Source organism: Azolla caroliniana, unplaced genomic scaffold, assembly GCF_043228905.1.
Source record: "Azolla caroliniana isolate FFs.n. ecotype wild unplaced genomic scaffold, voAzoCaro1.0.p SCAF_16, whole genome shotgun sequence".
Taxonomy (NCBI): Eukaryota; Viridiplantae; Streptophyta; class Polypodiopsida; order Salviniales; family Salviniaceae; genus Azolla; species Azolla caroliniana.
Window position 1 is genome coordinate 12,695,586 of NW_028230451.1, and position 19,766 is coordinate 12,715,351.

A 19,766-nucleotide genomic window follows, 5' to 3' on the forward strand; every position below is an offset into this window, starting at 1 on the left:
TAACGTGGTTGCTAGATTGTATGTTTACAATATGCTCACCAGGTCAAACTCTAAGCATGGGTTTGTTTTGAGCACATTGGGTTCCATGTGGATTAGGTTTAAATTGGTCAAGCTAGATATTGGTTACTAACACATTATCTAGGCCTAGGGTTCGAATTGCAAACGACTATTACATTATCAAGTTAGAAGACTTTTATTAGGTTAGAAGCGTTTTATCGGGCTAGACCAGGATTAGACTATGATAGATGGGTTAGAGTAAAGTTCAAATCTAATGCTAATCCAGATATTGTCATCTAACCGAGGGTGGATTAATACACATAACTCAAGATCACATGAATCTAACCCGATTATTATGATCTAACCCAACTATTATTATACACAATTTTTACCTGGTTTGCAAAGGTCAACCCAAATCTAATTCATGCATAAAACATGATTGTGGGGTTAGATATAGAATCACATAAAATCACACAAATGCTAGACTATATATTTATCAAGCTACAAATAGAGGACCACGCATTCCGCAATATGTTTAGAAATAACAATGTAGGTTAAAAATGTGAAGCCTATGATTCACACTTTTAGAGGTCTACATTGATACAATGGTGCATATTGCAATCGAATCTCGAATCATACTCTAAACCGTCCATCTCACAAATTGCATATAGCTACCTGTAATAACTATTTGGTGGTAGATAGACATGACTGCATCCAAACATTATGTTCTACTTTGGAAGTTTGATGAACGAATCCAAACGAAGAAAGCTTTGCCCGACAGATAAGAGTCTCAACAACATCTCAAGGGGCCGTAATGAAAGAGGGGTAGTTGGTCCCATTAACATATATATAGCCCAACTCTTTTTATGGTCCGAGGCCAACCAACACATGTACCCATTTTGTAATAGAGGTCCACATTTGTGGGTCAATCGTAAGGCATAGGATAACTAGTTTCGGAGTATCCTTCATTCGAACTATTGACATTGGCCTTTCGCATTGGTCCAGAGCGGAGGATGCGTGTATGTGTGTGTGTGGGATCCATGCATCCATCCATGATCCATCCATTAATACATTCATCCATTAATGCATCCATCAATGCATGGATGGATGGATGCATGCATGCATGTGGATCGATCGACGTGTGCATGGCAAAGCAAAGAAGATCATGTAACCAACGGTTAGTTAAAAAGCTCCCAATATGTATGTATGAGAGAGAGACATTTTTAGTTACTCCATGGACGGCCACGTGTCGCCATCGGAGGGGATTTGATCCGACGGTGGAGATTAGAGTTCCGTTACTTGAAATTAAAACGTTCAAATTTCTCATTTCTCCCACTCCAATTAGGGTTAGGGTTTCTGCTGCTTCTTCTTCTTCTTCTTCTTCTCCTTCTGCAATCTTGCTGGATTACTGAGATCCTTCTTTCCTGCTCTGATCATCTCCCATTCTCAGCCTCTAAATTTCATCTCAGATCTTCATATAACGGCACTCCAAATTCTTCAAATCTCCATTGGATCACAGAAACAGAAACAGAAACAGAAACAGAAACAGAGGAGGACGCCATGGCGCCTTCTCCTGCTTCCTCTCTCTCCATAGCCGGGGAGAGGGGCAGCTTATCGTTCGCTAGCATAGCTAGCCCCCGTGGCCTTCTCAGCCCTTTCCATCAGCAGAGCCATGGCGTGGCTTCATCACCCACAGGCAGTGCAGGGGGCCGTCGCTCATCGCTCAGCGGTCATTACGTCCCTGTCTCTCAGAGTGATGAGCATCATCATCATCATCAACATGGCGAGGAGGATGAAGCTACCTCGACGCTCAATTACACAGTCCATATCCCTCCCACTCCCGACAATCGGCCCATGTCCTGCACGCCTTCCGTCGCTCAACTGCAACAGCGCGGCCATGGCGATGGATCCAAGCCTTCTGCCGCCGCGCCTACCTCTGTCTCTCGGCAGCAAGAGTTCGTCTCCAACACCATCTTCACGGGGGGCTTCCAGAGCATGACCAGGGGCCATGTCATGGAGAAGATGACAGAGTGTGGGAGCTCGGCGCAGCCGCCCATGGCGTGCTCCAAATGCCCATCTGTGTGCGAGATTCTTGGTTGTGATGGGAAGGTAATGTGCGATGAAACAGGCGAGGCCATGGCTCCTTGCGAATGCGGCTACGCCATCTGCAGGGACTGCTACATGGAAGCGTTAGGATCGGGTGGGAAATGCAGTGGATGCAAGCACTTCTACAAGGCAGCAGATCCAGACAGACAGGACCTACGCCGACGCAGCAGAGACGACGACGACGACGACGAAGAAGAAGAAGAAGATGAGTCTGATTCGTTCAGAGTACCTCCTCCCATGTCTAAAGAGCAAGCATTCGAGCGAAGGCTGTCACTGCTGAAATCTTTCAAAGCGAGCAATCCACCTCTGCTGATGGGGAAGCACACCTCAGAGTTCGATCATGCGCGATGGCTATTCGAGAGCAAAGGGACCTACGGCTATGGAAACGCTGTGTGGCCCAAGGATTCGGCGTACCTGGGGGGAGGAGGGAGCGCGCCTCCGGACTTCGGGAAAGCTCATCGAAGGCAGCCTCTGTCGCGAAAGAAGGGCATCTCTGCAGGAATCATCAGCCCATACAGGTAAAGAATCAGAGACATGGTAGGGTTTTGGTGCAGACAGAATCTGTTATGTGACATCTCTGTGTTCTTCTACAGGTTGCTGGCCTTCTTCCGGCTCGCTGCAATCTGCCTATTCCTGACATGGCGGATCCGGCATCCCAACAGAGAAGCCATGTGGCTGTGGGGCATGTCCATCGTCTGCGAGATATGGTTCGCCTTCTCCTGGCTCCTGGATCAGCTCCCCAAGCTCGCGCCTGTAACTCGGAGCACCGATCTGAGTGCTCTCGCGGAGAAGTTCGAGCGGCGGCCATCGCCATCGAACCCTGCAGGAAGGTCGGATCTGCCGGGAATCGACGTCTTCGTCTCCACCGCAGACCCCGACAAGGAGCCCCCCTTGGTCACAGCCAACACCGTCCTCTCCATCTTGGCTGCAGATTACCCCGTCGAGAAGCTCGCCTGCTATGTCTCTGATGATGGCGGCGCCCTGCTCAGCTTCGAATCCCTTGCAGAGGCGGCCAGCTTCGCCAGGGTTTGGGTCCCCTTCTGCAGGAAGCACAGCATTGAGCCTCGCAACCCTGAGACGTACTTCCTGTTGAGAGGCGACCCCACCAAGAACAAGGTGAGGACCGATTTTGTACGTGACAGGAGGAGGGTGAAGAGAGAATACGACGAGTTCAAGGTGAGGATCAATGGCCTTGCAGAGTCGATCAGAAGAAGATCGGATGCTTACAATGCCCATGAGGAAATCAGAGCCAAGCGGGCGCAGATAGAGATGGCTACCGATCCTTCTCTGCAGGCTAAGTATGTGAAGGCGACGTGGATGGCCGACGGAACCCACTGGCCGGGAACATGGAACGTGGCAGCGAAAGATCATAGCAGAGGAGACCATGCCGGTGTAATTCAGGTAAGATCAAGAAAACACAGTAGAATGAAAGGGTTTAGAGATTAGGGATGAGGGTTCAGGTATGTGTGGGTTGGTTCATCAGGTAATGAATGCCTGTGATTCAGGTAAGCTCCTTGTTTCAGGAAAACACAGTGGAAAGATAGGGTTTAGGTTTAGGGTTTATGTATGTGTGAGCTCATCATCAGGTAATGGCTCTGTCTGCAGGTCATGCTCACCCCACCTGCGAGCGATCCCGTCTTCATCAGGAATTCAGAAGATCAGCTGATCGACACGTCCGGTATAGATATCAGGCTCCCGATGCTCGTCTACGTCTCTCGCGAGAAGAGACCTGGCTATGACCACAACAAGAAGGCAGGCGCCATGAATGCTCTGGTTCGAACCTCTGCCATTATGTCCAATGGCCCCTTCATCCTCAACCTCGACTGCGACCATTACGTCTACAATTCCCTGGCGATGAAGGAGGCCATGTGCTTCATGATGGACAGAGGCGGGGATCGCATCTGCTATGTCCAGTTCCCTCAGAGGTTCGAAGGCGTGGATCCGAACGATCGCTATGCGAACCACAACACGGTCTTCTTCGATGTGAACATGCGGGCTTTGGATGGACTGCAGGGTCCCATGTATGTCGGGACAGGGTGCGTGTTCCGAAGGATCGCGCTCTACGGCTTCGACCCCCCCAGGGCAACAGAGACCGGAGGCTGCTGTGGGAGGAGGAAGAAGAAGGTCCAGTGCAAGAGATCGTCTTGGCTGAATCGGCTGCGTCTGCCGAGAGGAGGAGGCAATGGTCTGTCTTCTTCTGGTCAGGCTATGGAGGGGGAGGAAGGCGAGAGCGAGGATATGGAAGCTCAGCTGATTCCCCGCAGGTTTGGCAGCTCGGCTACCTTGGTGGCTTCCATACCGGTGGCGGAGCTGGAAGGCAAGCCTCTGGCGGACTATGCGGGGGCTGCCAACGGCCGTCCGTCGGGCCTCCTGACCTCTCCCCACGAGCCGCTCGATGCGGGCACAGTGGCGGAGGCCATCAACGTGGTGTCGTGTTGGTACGAGGAGAAGACGGAGTGGGGGCTGAGCGTGGGGTGGATCTACGGGTCGGTCACGGAGGATGTGGTGACGGGCTACCGGATGCATGACCGCGGGTGGAGGTCGGTGTACTGCGTGACCAAGCGGGATGCATTCCGTGGCACGGCCCCCATTAACCTCACCGATCGGCTCCACCAGGTCCTCCGCTGGGCCACAGGGTCGGTCGAGATCTTCTTCTCCCGCAACAATGCTCTCTTCGCATCCCGCCGGCTCAAGCCCCTCCAGAGAGTGGCATACCTCAATGTCGGCCTCTACCCCTTCACCAGCCTCTTCCTCATCGTCTACTGCTTCCTCCCCGCGCTCTCCCTCGTGACCGGCCAGTTCATCGTGCAGAGCGTGGGCCTCACGTTCTTGGTCTTGCTGCTCGCCATCACCGTGTCCATGTGCTCGCTAGCCCTGCTGGAGATCAAGTGGTCGGGCATCACGCTCCACGAGTGGTGGAGGAATGAGCAGTTTTGGTTGACGGGCGGGACGTCGGCCCACCTGGCGGCCGTCCTGCAGGGGCTGCTCAAGGTAGTGGCCGGGGTGGACATCAATTTCACGCTCACAGCCAAGGCGGCCACTTCGGAGGATGCCATAGATGAGTATGCAGAGCTGTACGTGGTGCGCTGGTCCGCGCTCATGATCCCGCCCCTCACGATCATCATGACCAATATCATAGCTATCGCCATAGCCGTCGGCAGGACATTGTACAGCAGAGTCCCCGACTGGAGCAAGCTCCTGGGCGGCGTGTTCTTCAGCTTCTGGGTCCTCGCCCATCTCTATCCTTTCGCCAAGGGCCTCATGGGACGCCGCAGGCGGACTCCGACCATCGTGTTCGTGTGGTCGGGTCTCCTCGCAATCATTATCTCCCTCATGTGGGTCTCCATCTCATCATCATCCTCATCTTCTTCTTCTTCTTCTTCGGGAGGAGGCCTGCAGATCCAGCCATTCCAGTTCCCTTAATCATCCAATCAATCATCAATCCACTAAAAGCTAAGCTAAGCCATTCTCGAGATGCTTGCTTTGCTGTCAATGAAAGCTGTCAATGAAAATTCGGATTCTCAGTATGTTGTGCACCATACCATTAGCCACTTACTTTCTTTGTTCATCAGATAGATTGCTTCCCCTCTAGCAATCGAACCAAAAAAACTGTCTTCTTCCTCTCCATTCATTGTCATGATTGATCTTCTTTTTTAAATAATTCAATTGGCAAGAAAGAAAGATTCTTCTTCTTCTTCTTCTTCTTCTATATTTTGCTTGAAGTAGGTGATGAGGTTAATTGATCTACTGTTGCTAGAACGTAGATTTTAGGGTTTCTGTTGCGATTTAATAACGTTGCCAAGCCCCCTGCATATATACATGATTTGTCTCGGAAAATTGCTGTCATATCATTACTGTCCATGTCGAGTTGGATCATTGATATCGATCCATAAAACCGAAACCCTAATTTTTTTGGAACAAAAATCTAACATGAAACCGCGAATCCCCCTAATTGGATATCAAAATAAAATAAATACACACACCAATTCAGATGATGACGACGAATATTGAAAGGAAGACAATTCATTCCGCCAATTCGTTCCGACATCAGTAAAGAATTTAATGACAATGAATGAATGAATGAATCTTCTTCTGTTCTCTTCAAATGTTGGGCGATCGACATTCATGTTCGTTAAAGTTTAGGAACGGAGGAACATCATCCAACAATTAATAATAATATGAATTAGCTACTGTTTGTTTATTATTGATCACAATCACCAACCAAATAAATGTGTCTGTCTTGTCGTAGTAACAAAATGAGTGGGGCCAAATGAAGAAGAAAGTCCCCCATACATAATAAAACATACAACCACCAAATGTGGTTGTCCCATACTCTTTCTTTATTTACTACATACAACCACCAAATGTGTCTATCTAACTAGTTTGAAGAAGAAGTCCCGTGTCTATCTAACTAGTTTGATCTCCCAGACACACAAGTTTTGTCGGATCGGATCGCATGCTGTGTTCCTTTTGTCGGGATGATCAGTCAATCATGACTTCTATATGTATTTCTTTCGTGGAGCCACATGTTGTGACACGACATTCTTTCGTTTGCTCTGGGCTTGAGGTCAGGTCGATCCCCCGATATTTTCTTCGATGTTCTTTATATGTTTTGTGTATTCGTGATTTGGTAACCTGAGACCTGAGAATTTAATTTCTCTCAACAAGTGCTAGTAGTGCTAACAATGCCCACAAGTACATCACTAGGATTGTGGTGCTACCTGCATTCATTTATTGTGGTTTGAGCGATTCCAAGTTCCAACATCTTTCGTTTTTCGCGTCACTCCTTAGCTCACCGTCTTCTTCGGCTTCTTGTCATATTTCTACTGGTTTTGCTCTCTTTATTTGTCCTTGGATTTCTCTTTTTCTTTGTCAAGCACCGATTAGTAGTGGGCCTTTCGAAAAGGACTTTTTTGTCAACGAATACAACTAACACTTCCCTTGGAGCACCTTTACTATTTTGAGTTGATCTTTGAAAGGAGGCAACTTCAATTATTGAGCAATTCTTGTTGTTTTGGAATATTCTTACTCAATGAGTCAATTCTTTCCAATGAAAATGTTTTTTTCCTCCATATTGTTTTGTTGTCAAATGATCATAGGAGGATGTTTAAGTTGGAATGGGCATATCGTCACCCAATTGCACCAAGAACGCTTATTGTTCGATGACATATGATACTCAATTATAATATTGTGACGACATAATAACAAATACAATTGATACATTTAGGTTATTTTCATGAAAGAACTTCATGATTGATTGATCCACATCATTGTTATCATCAAATCAAAATTTATTTTACTACCACTATGACATGAACCCTAGGGAGAGGAAGAGAATATGATTAATCATAATGAGATGTGATTCAACAACTTTTATTACATAGCTTTTCTTATGGGGATAGACTTTCATTTTTACGAAACTACAAGGAATGGTTTCAAATGTTAACATTAAACTCTAATGATCTAAAACGAGCCCAACATCTTCTAAAAAAGCAAACCACTTTTCTTTATTTGTTTTAGGCTAACGTAGCCAAAATCTATCCATAGTTTGCCTAACTTTAACTTCAAATTGGAAGGCGTAATTGGCACCAACAATTCAAATCCTTTTTCTAGGTTTGTATAATTAAAGTATTGCAAGGCATGAGTAGCACAAATGATTCCAACCCTTTTCCTACTAGTCCTATAATATCTTCTTGTGATATGATTGCCATGAACCTCTATTATGAAGTGTGACATGTACAAGTAAAGCACGATACTTTTCATGGCCTAGATATAGTTGTTGAATATCAATGATTATTTACAATAATCATCCATGGATAATTAAACAATGAGACATAGATAAAGGTTATAATTTATGAACCTCTATGTATGTGTGTGAGTGACATGGTACAATTAAAACTCCATACTTTTCATGACCTAGATATAGTTGATGAATACCAATGATTGTTTACAACAATCATCCGTGGACAATTACACGATGAAACACGGATAATTCCTCTGAACCTCGGTATGTGTGGATTATACAAATAAAACACACCATGGGTAATTGTTATGAACCTCAGTACATGCATGATTCCCAATAACAAAATTACAACATTTTTTATGCCCAAAATACAATCGTTGAATGTTGATTGCGTTGGAACCAGAGCATCCTCATTCTGTGTATACACAAGTTTGCAAGGCGACTGAGCTATTTCTTTTAATTTTATCTTTTTTTGTTTTTACGTAAGTTCAATTGACTCTTAGTCACAAGTTTTGTGGAAGTAAATGGCTCGGCTTTAATGATTTGAAAGAATATTTGTTTCAGAGATAGGATGGAAACGTATCATTCCTTTCCTTATCATTATGCCCTCCTATTACAAAAAAACGAGACTTGAAGAGTGCTTAGGCCCATGGATCGCAATGCACTTAATGCTCTCGATGAAATGATAAGAGAGTTTTTTTACGATCAAACAAATGTTAGATTTTCTTTTTCTGATGTTGGAAATGAACTTTTTATTCTAGCCAATTTTGGGGCTCAAGAATCTTGAATAGGAACAAGCTCCAAGTCTCCACCATAGATGGTCGGGATTTGATCCTTGTCAGCCTCTTCTAGTAGCAACTCTTCAACATTGGCATCTTCCACAAGCATTACCTAGAAGTTGACAAACCAAAAATTATAAAGTGTGTCATGACAATTTATTTATATACTCACAAATAACTAGCCAATTCGACAAAGAGTTGATTGAAACCATGTGAAAAAGTGAACCTTTTTCCTTGTGTTTTTGTCTATAAATGGAGACACAACCCTCCATGCCCCCCAAAATAGATATGGCAAATGCACTAAAAACAACTTCCTAAGCCGTTCGGGGTAGTGATTCTGCAATCATTTCAAGAACCAAAGAAAAGAGAATATTAAAATGACATAGAGAGCACGATTAAATTCACAAAAGCTTCTCCATTTGTGGGATGAGTGGCACGTCTAGCGTGTCTATAAATCATTTATTATTTCTTTTGTTCTACCGAGGCACACTGATTCATAAACATTTTTCGGCATTGTATAATAGATCTTTACAGGTTCGTTCATTAATAGATCTTTCCATTCTGGCTATGTCTAAAAAAACAAAACATACTTGCCATTTGACAACGTACCAAACTATCAAAGTGAGTGTTTACATTTTTACTATGACTATTGAACCATTCTATGAGGAATCTACATCATCGTTTTGCTTGAGAAAACAAAAACCATGGGCTCTGACAATTGATGATGCATGAGATTATTCTTATTAGGGAGCATAGGGAGGAATCGCAAAAATGCACTAGAACAACAACAATTCGGATATCGCGCTCGTTTTTTACCGTTTCGATTGAATGCAACAATATAAAGTATAAAAGAGAATCAAGAGAATTGTGCATCTTTAGTTGAGAGTTTTGTTTACTTGTAATAAGTCAAGCACTGCTAAGTAACCTTGGATGTCCATGTTTGCTAATCCCCAGTCCTTGAGATCTCCTATGATTGTGAATTTTCCTTCTTCGCCTTTGTTACTGCATTCAAAAAACCAAGGGCATTAGAAACACACAACAACAAAATTGTGCTTGTTTTGATGAAATCAATCCGAGGAAGTAAAATACACGAGCCTTCAAACCCTAATACCTCATGGTCGCTTTGTCGAACGTATAAACGAAGTAACCTACATCAACAATCACAATCATTGTCGAACGGAAGAATGTCATCACACACTATGTTTTATCTTTCTCCTTCATATGAAGAGAGAAATTATTGTAACTAGGGAGCATAGACATACATACGTTTGATTTCTTCGAGATCTCGTTCGTATGCATGATGCCTCGAGGTGAGAATTACAATAATCGGGCAACCATACTTGTCGTGGCCTTGCATGAAGGTCTGCTTCCTGTCAAGCTCTTTGGTGATCCCTTGCTTGTCGATGAATCCATGGGGCACAAATGACCGTCTCCACTTGAGGTGTTGGACCATAAACTTTGCAGCCTTCACTTCATCGTTGTCTCTCGCGTGTAGGAACCGCAAGAAATCGGCATCTCTGATGCCCTATAATATTTAGGGAACCGAGACAAAATTGTCGTGAGATCCGAGAGAAAAATGCACCAAACAATTGAGTTAGATTGATAGTAGCATAGAAACAAAAGTTCTAGTTCAATTGCTGAGGGTACCACAAATCAATGAGTTTCTGGTAGTCACACACATACACAAGATTCTTAAAATGGGCATCCGATTTAGGTTCTTTTTGGAAGGAATTGAAATTAGGGTTTGTTAAGGACTAGAATTAGGGTTTTTCTTTAAAAAGATTGGTTTTAGAAAATGGGCATGAAAATTAGGGCTTGTTTTTTTCTTTTTAATGAGCATTAAAACATAGGTAAAAAAGTTAGAATTAGGGGTTGTTTTACATGTTGAAATCAGAATTAGGGCTTGATTTTCAATTTTATTTTGAACTGATTTACTTTTGTACATACCTCTGCGGAAGGATCCATCTGTAGAACCAGAGCTTTCATGGAAAGCAAGAGCTCCATTAGCCTCCAAGGGGGGGGGGGGGTTGAGAATGAAGCAAAAGTATATCTTTCTCTCCTATTTATTCTCTGTCTCTGTGTTGTTGCCTGTAAATCTTTGAGAGAAACAGGGGAATTAAATGAATGAAGGTGAAACCGTGTAAAATACAAGGGAAAGAAGAAAGTGGCCAAAGAGAAATCAAAAACTTCAACATAATCTAAGTTTCTTATTTCTTCTCCTTTTCAAATACCACAAAGATTTGTGTTTTTCATACATATATTTATATACGAAGACAAGTAAAGAAAAAGATAAGACAAGGACTTGAGCACTAGCTCTTTTTTTTGGTAGCAATTTAGAAGAACTTGTCCCACAAAGTCTCGCTCGTGTCTTGGGTTGGTTTGTGGCCATAGATTTCGTTCTCATTGAATTTTCAAAACCTTTTTTTGCCTTCACTCCTTCGACGACGTCATGTTGAGATGTGGTTCCAGAATCGTGCACAACTTTTTCATCGATAATATATAAAGAGAATGATAAAGACATATAGTTGAACCTGCACACACATTGGCTCTTTTAGCAATTTTTGAGAGCCCACAACAAATCAAGCCCGGGTTCATGTGTGGCCATATATTTCAACTTCTTTAGCCCTAACCCTAACCCATCTCACGTCATATTAATATTACTACGTGGCTCTGCAAATGTGCTCACCTTTTTGCAAGAAGAAGAAGAAAAAAAGTAGTTGACATAAATCCTGAACCTATCTATGCTATATTGGTACCTCTATATCTTAAACGTAGTTTGGTTGGTGGTTTAATGTACATGACATCTAAACAACCACTTTCTACATTTTAGACAAAGAACCCATCGAGCAAAACTATCTCTTGTTGAGGGTGTGAGATGTGATCCACGAGCACAAAAACAACACAAAAATACAAAATCAAATATCTCCAACTAATTTGATTAAACACCAAGTGTAATTGGATACCTTTTTTGAGCTATTGATTTGAAAATATTTGATTATTTTGGATTTACTAATGTGGCTATTGGGCTTAGTTTTCAAATTTGACCATTGAGCTATCTATGTAAAGTTTCAAGGAAGACGAACTAATAGTTTACCAATATAATTGATCAAATAGACCAAACTCAATCCATTTTTGAAACACTCAAAGCATCACCCTGATTTTTTCATTCATTGAGTTGGTTCCTTTCCAACTTAATGTAGTTAACTGTATTTTAACTAGTGTACTTCATGTATGCATTGAGGAACAAAGAGGGTATGAAAAAAAAAAAAACTAATGGTTACTTTTTTCTTTGAATACTCTTTGAATTTTGTAGCTTTTTCAATTGCATTGGGTTTTTTCACATCGTGTAACAACTCTTTCTATTCCTTTTTCCCTTTCCTTAGTGCTACACTAGTTTCTTAATTTTCGACCAAAAGATTAATGAATGCACACTTCTAAGTGGTGTCGTTTATGAGTTTGAATCGCACATGTTCAAGATGAGGACATTGGGTTAGAGGATGGAGTTGAGAATATTGGTTGGTCGAGAGGCAAATATAATGGATTGAACTAATGACTAGCATTTTTAATAAAAGAATTGGTTCACCAGCAAAACTAGAGAGAACAGAGTGCGATTCTTCCCTCGTAGAGAAATCACTATAGCTTTTGGGGGAAGAACTGCATTGCGGTTCCCTTGGAACTATTGACTTAAGAATTCGATGACTCATCGATAGGGCCATGCCCAGAGCGATTTGAACTATCCTGGATTCGAAGTTAGGTGCTTGAGCTACAGACACAAGTTGACCGTACAAACCGAACAGAGGATATAAAATCTAACATGATGCTTAGAAGGTTATAAGATCAGACCAAACATTTCCAAGAAAATGAATGTAAAGCATTGAAAGAAAGAGCGTTGCTTAGTCGCTAGCTTTGGCCGCATTTACGACGACCCAAAGATGAACTTGCGGGTCTTAGCTTATTACCATGACAATGTTATGGATTGACTGTTACTTGTGCTAAGTAACGAGTTTTAGTTTTGGGTGTCATTTTCGAAATATATATAGTAATTGGTTCATGTCAGTACAACCCATATGGCACCCTCTCTTAATGTATTACTCTTGGCATGGCCACGGCTGGGTAGGTGCAAATTCTTCAATCTATGCGCCTGCTGCCCTATCATATAGTCTATTATATATATAGGTGAATGCTCACTGCCATGAGTACCAAGGACGGGAAAGGTAATGTATAACAACATATATGTTGGCATCAAGATCCAAATTTCGTCATTAGATGAGAGAAAACTGTTGATGGGTGGGAGGTGGAGCGAAGAATGGCTCCAACCCCCTCCCAAGGGCGTTCGAATGTGAGAGGAGAGAGGGAGAGACATATAGAGAATGAGAGGAAAAATCGAGACAGACACAGTTGAGGGGTAACTTCAATATATGTCTCCTTTTGATGCCCCATGGGTGGGGTTTAAATAGTACAAGATATGATGAAGACATTACAAAAAGCCGAATGGGGGTAGTTACACCTACTTACCCCACTCTTTTATATTTGTACACATCAAGCCAAATATGCATGACATGTACACACACGCGCGCACATGATTTGTGAAAGTTGTTCCTCTCATATGGATTACCCATGAAAGGAAAGATATAAAGGCTCGAACCGTTACTAAAAACTATTAAAGAGTGTCAAGAGAGAGAGAGAGAGAGAGAGACAGAGAGAGAGAGAGAGATAATTGAATGGAAAGTATTATATTGCACTAGAAGATGGATTACAAAGAAAGCGCTCTAGAATGGTGTTGAACCAATTTGGTTTTGAGATGATTAATAAATGCCTATTTATAAGTTCCTATAGGGTATTCTAGAAGGTTCTCAAATATAGAGTATTCTCAAAATTTCTAGAATATAGAACATGCTAGAATATTCTAGAACTTTCTAGAATACAAAGTACTCTAGAATATTCTTATGATATTCTATATATTTAGATTATTTATTCTTTATATTATGTATATAAACATATTATTACAATGGCTAAGGATTTGACACGTAATAACAAGGTTGTGGGATTAAATCCTTTTGAGGCATCATGTGAGTGTCATCATGACACTATCCCCCTTCTTCGACGACACGTATCAAGGGTCATATGGTTTGTACTAGGACCTGGTTTACGAGGATATTGGCAATGAAATTCGGTGACCATGTCCGCGGCATTGGCAAGATTTGCTGCAGGTTCCCAAGTTCGATTATTGGGTGTATAGCCTAACCACTCAACCAAGTAATACAACTTGTTGCGCACGAGTTTGGAATCGAGAATGACAACAACCTCAAATTCTGGTCCTTCCAAGAACTCAACAGGTTGTGGGGGAGTTGTAAGACGACCCTGAATTGAACTTGTGGTGTAATTTTCCAAAAGGGATACATGAAACACCTAGTGAAGACGCATGTGAAGAGGTATGCCAAGAAGAAATGCAACATCACTTCTCTTACTAGTGATCACGTACGGGCCAAAGAGTTGGTAATCCAATTTACCGCAAGGCCAAGTGGTCTTGATGTTGTTTTGGAGAAGCCATACAAGATCCCCACCGCGAAACTTTACGAAGGAGTCTGGGCGATGACGATATGCAATCCTCTTGTGTGTAAGTTGAGCATCATGCAAATTGTGGAGAATCGTAGCGTGAATTTCTTGGAGGCGACTAAGACGATCCTCAACAACAGGGTTGGTAGGAACTTCCAGATGCTCATTCATTGTCCAACGAGGATGGCAACCCGTTGTCGTGGGAAATTCCGGCTACGGGGGGGAAAGGTAACCGAATGCGCGTGAACAAGGGAGTGCGTGGATGCACTCAAATATGCTTTAATGTATAAAAACGTGTAAATAACATAGGATTAGTAAATACTAGGGACTAGGATTTATTAAGTACTTTAAGTGTTCGCACGGATAGAGTGGAATATGGGAGTTTGACGCGAGGAGATCGAGGAAAATCTCTGTCTAGAGCGGCGGTTTAATTACCTGATGTAACAACCCTCTCTCTCCTTGGTTTATAAAGGGAGGGAGAGAGGACTGAGAGGGGGTATCGCGTTTTCTTTTGGGGAGGAGAATGAACTGATGTCAGTCCGGGAATCGAGCACTTGCCCTCTGTCTTTGTATTCTCTGTGTGGTGATTTGTTCGGTCGGATGCCTCTGCTCGCGTAGGAAGCTCGTGTGCTCCTAATAGAGGCTCCCCGTTGCATCTCAGTGCTCGCATGCATGCATTGTTCGTTGATCCCGGTAGAGTCAGTTGTGTTCTGTGCGGCCATGAGCCTAGAGTTCCCGGTCACGAACCGTCTATCTCTTCTTCTTCTTCTTCTTTTACGCTCCTTGGTTCGAGGTCCCCGCTGTCCTGCCCAACTTCACACGCATACACGTAATTACACGACATAACTTTGGTGAACCCGACGTGAAACATGCGGAAGAGGAGTTCCGAAGATGAGGGGAAGTGATCTCGCCAAAGCCATGACGGTAGCTGTTGACCCCCTAGTAAGCGCTCGTGAGGGCACGAGTGCCCTTGACAGGGCCATCGGATCGATTGTTGGCACAATAGGTCGATTTGGTGGGAAGAACGCGACAAGTTATCTTGAGGCCAACCGGGCCGAGATGTTAATGAGGGACATCCTAGAGGACAGACGATTGTGGGTGCTACGGAGGAAGATATGTTTTGTAGTATGCCAATTTCTCTTGGAAGAAGTGTTCTGCAGGTACGGGTGCGTAGGATAAGTGATTGCGAATCGGGGAGAACTTGACTCTGATAAAGCTAGGGAATTCTTCGCCAAACATGGAGTACGGTTAACACTAACCAGGACATACAATCCGGAAGCCAACGGGAAGATAAAACGAGGACATAGTGCAATCATTAAAGCAATTGCAAAAGCATGCGACGGAAGGGTGAAGAATTGACCGCAGATGCTTCCGCATGCACTATGGGCAGGTCACCCAACACATAGTTCCGTGACCGGTTATATGCCAACGGAACTTATGACCGGCCAAGCACTGGTAATGCTGGTGGAACCCGCAATTGCGACATGGACAATCCTGCCATGGAAGGAAGGTATGAGCCGGGAAGAACTACTAGTGGTTCACATACGCCAACTAGAGAGAAGACCGGAAGACATAGCGGAAGCAATACGCCGACAACAAGAAGTGCGGTTCCTGAACAAAAGGCGATTCGACACAAAGCACCGTCTACGACCACAGAAGATTGAAGAAGGAGATTGGGTGATAGTCTATGACAGTAGTTTGGATCATCAACACACAATGATCCGGAAATTCACTAAAAGGTGGTTTGGATAATACGAAGTTCGGAAAGTTTTTGACAACGGGACCTACCAACTAAGTGAGTTTGATGGAATAGTACTACGGGTGCCTATAGCGGGGAAACGGGTGAAGATTTTCAAGAAGTGAATTGACGACGAACCCTGCGTGACCTTAGAAAAGACCGTCAGTGAGGAGCAATAGGGGAATAGACAGAGGGTGATTCGGATGAAGAATAGTAACAAGCAAGTACTGGAAACTTTGGCACATACCGGAAGATGCGTAGGTTTGGAGGGGGTGAGTGTCATCGTGTACTTTGTACACTACGTAAAATATGTGTGGAGTACCTGATTACTAAGTATAAAGAAATAGGAGAAAATACTACAATAATTATTTTACATGCATAAGACAAGATTTGAACCTTGTACCTCCATGTTAACGATTTTAAGCTTTACCATAGATTGACATATTCGCATTCGTCGGGTTTCCCATTCGAATGCAAACGAATACGAATACGAATGGGTAGTCAAGTATTCAACCGCGTCGTACCACATGCATCGTTGGTCGACCGGAGACCTCCGGTCACGCAACTATCCCCCACTATCTCTCCAAGCCTGTGCCATCTGGAGGTGACGTACCATCTTAGTTAGTTCTTCTAGGGCTGTGCCCCCGGATGGGCCCTTGTCAACGTCGGTTGGAACCACACCGGACTCGATCCACCTTTGTTCAAGCCGGAATCAGTTCTTCTAGCTTTTTCCCCGCTGCCGGGCCTACTGCCAACGGACCCGCGTCGCTCCACTCACGCCGCTTGTCGAAATGTCTACAGACCCTTTTTACCACGGCCCAATCAGCCGTGAGACCTTCATCTGTCTCTAGTAGGAGACCCACCTTCTCCCTATCAAGCAAGTTTACCGACTTGATAAATAGGAGGACATGACTCGTATCGAGCATGGGCTTGTCCAATGCCGAGAGTCGAGCAAACCATTTCTCGAACTCTTGGAGGAGCACTGATGTGTTCCTCCCCTTCCCAGGGCTCTCAACCCACTCCATGAACTCCCGCTTTGACAGTCGAAGCGAGTCATCGAAACCATACCTCCCAGTTTCGGTAGCCAGCTTGACACTCGAGCACCTCTGCGTGAATGCTCAGGGACACCTTCTACTTGGTTTGTCAGATCTTCCCGAGCTAATACCAAGTACTTCTTTTGTCCGATCCCGGTTGGCATGGCCACAATGTCAACCATCCATTTGAAGTTGATTGTCGGATGTAATTCATCTCGGTATTGAACTCCAGAGTAGATTTGGCATTTCTCGCAGCTTCCTGTGAACTCCACTACATCTTTGTACATATTCTTCCTCCAATATTTTTGCTTGATCTTCGCAAATGTTGCCCATGTTCCCCGATGTCCAGCCCAATCAGATTCGTGAAATTCGGATATTATTTGATTTCGTTGCTCTTTTGTTCCAACTACCCACAATGGTATGCCATCCGGTTTTTTCGGCTCCCTCCAGATTAATCCATTGTTCAAGAAGAACTTCCAGACTTGCTGCTTCCTACTTTGGATCTCGACTCTCTTTTCCATATTGTCCGATGATTCCTCGATTTCTTGTAGCACCTTCCCGATCATCATGGTTTCTCCCTCGTATTCGGCTTCCCGAAATTCTCGGATTACGTTCACCCGACATATGTGCTCTGAAGTAAAGTAGTTTTCGGAAACTTCTTCATTATTGGATTCGGCTATGTTGTATCCGAACCATGCCCTCGACAGCATATCTGCTACCACATTGTCTTTTCCGGAGATGCGTCGTACCTCCGGATTAAGTGACTTTACATATGCAATCCATTTTAGCATAGCCATATCCGGTATCGTACAACACCACATCATCCCGAGTATCGGAAGACAATTCATTTCGATCACTACTTAAGCTCCGATCAAATAATCTCGATCGGATTTTATCACCGACACGACTCCCCATAATTCTCTTTTAACTTGTGCATATCCTCATTGCCTTTCGTTGAGAACTTTTGCTCCAAATCGGATCAGATATCGTGAACCATCCGAGTCGACTTGGTTGATGACCCATCCGATCCCGGTCTGACTTGTATCAACCGTTACTATGATTGGTCAGTCATAGTTCGGTTTCTTAAATGCTTCTACCCTTCGTAGTGTTTTCTTGAGCTTCCTCATGGCTTTGGTATGTTCCGGCCTCCATTAGAACTTCGTACCCTTCCGCAGCAAGGGATAGAGTGGGTCCGCAATGTGTGCATATTGTGGAATCCATATGTGATAAAATGCACATGTACCAAGAAATCTACGGACTTCGGATTGTGACTCGCATATTTCTTTCATACCTTGAATCGCATCGATCTTGACTGGTGACGGTCTTTGGCCATAGGGCCCACATAGATGTCTGACTACCAATATCTCTTCTTGTCTGAATGCCGATTTCTGTCCTGAGAGTAGCACTTTCTTGTAGTCACGAATATGGTCAACTATGAACTTTCAGCATCCTCGATCATCCATAGTCTCATCTTTTTCTTCCACCCCACATCCTTTCATCGGAATGTCATCTAGGAACAACATTGTTATCTTCGGAGTGCAGTCTCGCAGCACCTTGTTCATTGCATTCATCATATGTGCGACCGCGTTTGTTGCTCCTTGTGGTAGCGTGCACATCCGGACTAATCCTATTGGTGTTCACATTGTAGTGATATCTTGACTCTCCACGGCTAGTTGGAATTGCTCATACATGGAGTATATCGCGCGTCCGGCAAACGCTTCTGCAAATTCGTCCAATATCAGACCGACTCTAGAGTTCTGGATCGTGACCTTGTTCACCGGTTGCAAATCTTGAATGAATCGGAGTGACCCATTCTTCTTGGGAACTGTAAACCATCTATTTGAGTACGGAGCGTTTGATGGCTCTAGAATCCCCATCGCCACCTTCTCCTTGAGCAAGTCAATGATTTTTGGAATATGCGCCCGTGGCACCAGAATTAGCTTTAGGTTCCACGACACATGATCAATCGAGAAGATCACCATGAGTTCTAACATCTTCAGATCAATGCACCCTATCTCTCTTGATGTGATTGTGAATGCTTTTCCATGGTTCTCCAACATCTCATGAAATCGTTCTTCTTTGTTCCATAAGAGGAACCCACCTTCACCGATCTGAAGTTTCTTCCGGGTCTCATTCGTGAAGGCATGTCTGATATCCATGGACTTCCGAAGTGTCAGATCTCTTGAGACTTCTTTCCTCTTTTGTTCGCTATTGGCGGGTAGCAGTCCCGCGGATGGTTTCACCTTCTTTTCCACAGTCTTATATTTTGTACATACCATTGCTTCTTCTTTGTGGAGCGCATCTGGCCCCATTTTCGCAATGATCTCGTACATCTTGACCGATTCCACCGGCACTACCTAGTCTCCCTGGCTATTCTCTTCTGCAAGCTCTTCAAGCCATTGTTGCGTGCTCCCATAGAACACTTCTTCGACTACTCCCACAATTTCTTCGTCTTCTTTTATGATTGATGCAGACCGTGACTCATCTTGCACCTTTCGGAATTCTTTCTTCATTACTCTGGTTATGGCCGTGTATGTAGATTCCCCATCCAGACCAATTCATACTTGTTTTGCTCCGAGAGTTTTCATCTTGTGTGGGGTATCAGGGCTTCTCGGACTATCACTTCCCCACTCCGCAATAGTCCACTTTAAAAATCCATTTTTGTTTGGGATAAGAGCTTTCTCTTGTTCCTTTCGTGATTCGATGGCACAGTTAGAAATTGGATGGTTTTCCCTCTGGTTTGGTTCCGAATTCATGCAAAAGCTGCTCCACTATCAAGCACCTTTGTCTCCATCCGTGAAGCCGTGATAAAG

The 19,766-nt window shown here is 43.9% G+C and overlaps 2 protein-coding genes across 2 annotated transcripts; one reads left to right on the plus strand and one right to left on the minus strand.

The window, feature by feature from the left end:
- The first annotated feature begins 1,400 nt into the window (after positions 1 to 1,400).
- LOC147854006 (cellulose synthase-like protein D3) lies at positions 1,401 to 5,573 on the plus strand. Its single transcript, XM_087332276.1, has 3 exons — positions 1,401 to 2,621; positions 2,697 to 3,504; positions 3,709 to 5,573. Exons 1-3 carry the CDS (start codon positions 1,558 to 1,560, stop codon positions 5,524 to 5,526), a joined length of 3,690 nt encoding a protein of 1,229 aa, XP_087188402.1. The 5' UTR covers positions 1,401 to 1,557; the 3' UTR covers positions 5,527 to 5,573.
- A 2,573-nt stretch (positions 5,574 to 8,146) lies between these two features.
- LOC147854007 (phosphatidylinositol transfer protein CSR1-like) lies at positions 8,147 to 10,759 on the minus strand. The gene is made up of 6 exons (XM_087332277.1): positions 10,573 to 10,759; positions 9,892 to 10,150; positions 9,737 to 9,773; positions 9,522 to 9,627; positions 8,852 to 8,962; positions 8,147 to 8,737 (listed from the first exon to the last, which is right to left on the minus strand). Exons 1-6 carry the CDS (start codon positions 10,627 to 10,629, stop codon positions 8,621 to 8,623), a joined length of 687 nt encoding a protein of 228 aa, XP_087188403.1. The 5' UTR covers positions 10,630 to 10,759; the 3' UTR covers positions 8,147 to 8,620.
- Positions 10,760 to 19,766: the final 9,007 nt, after the last annotated feature.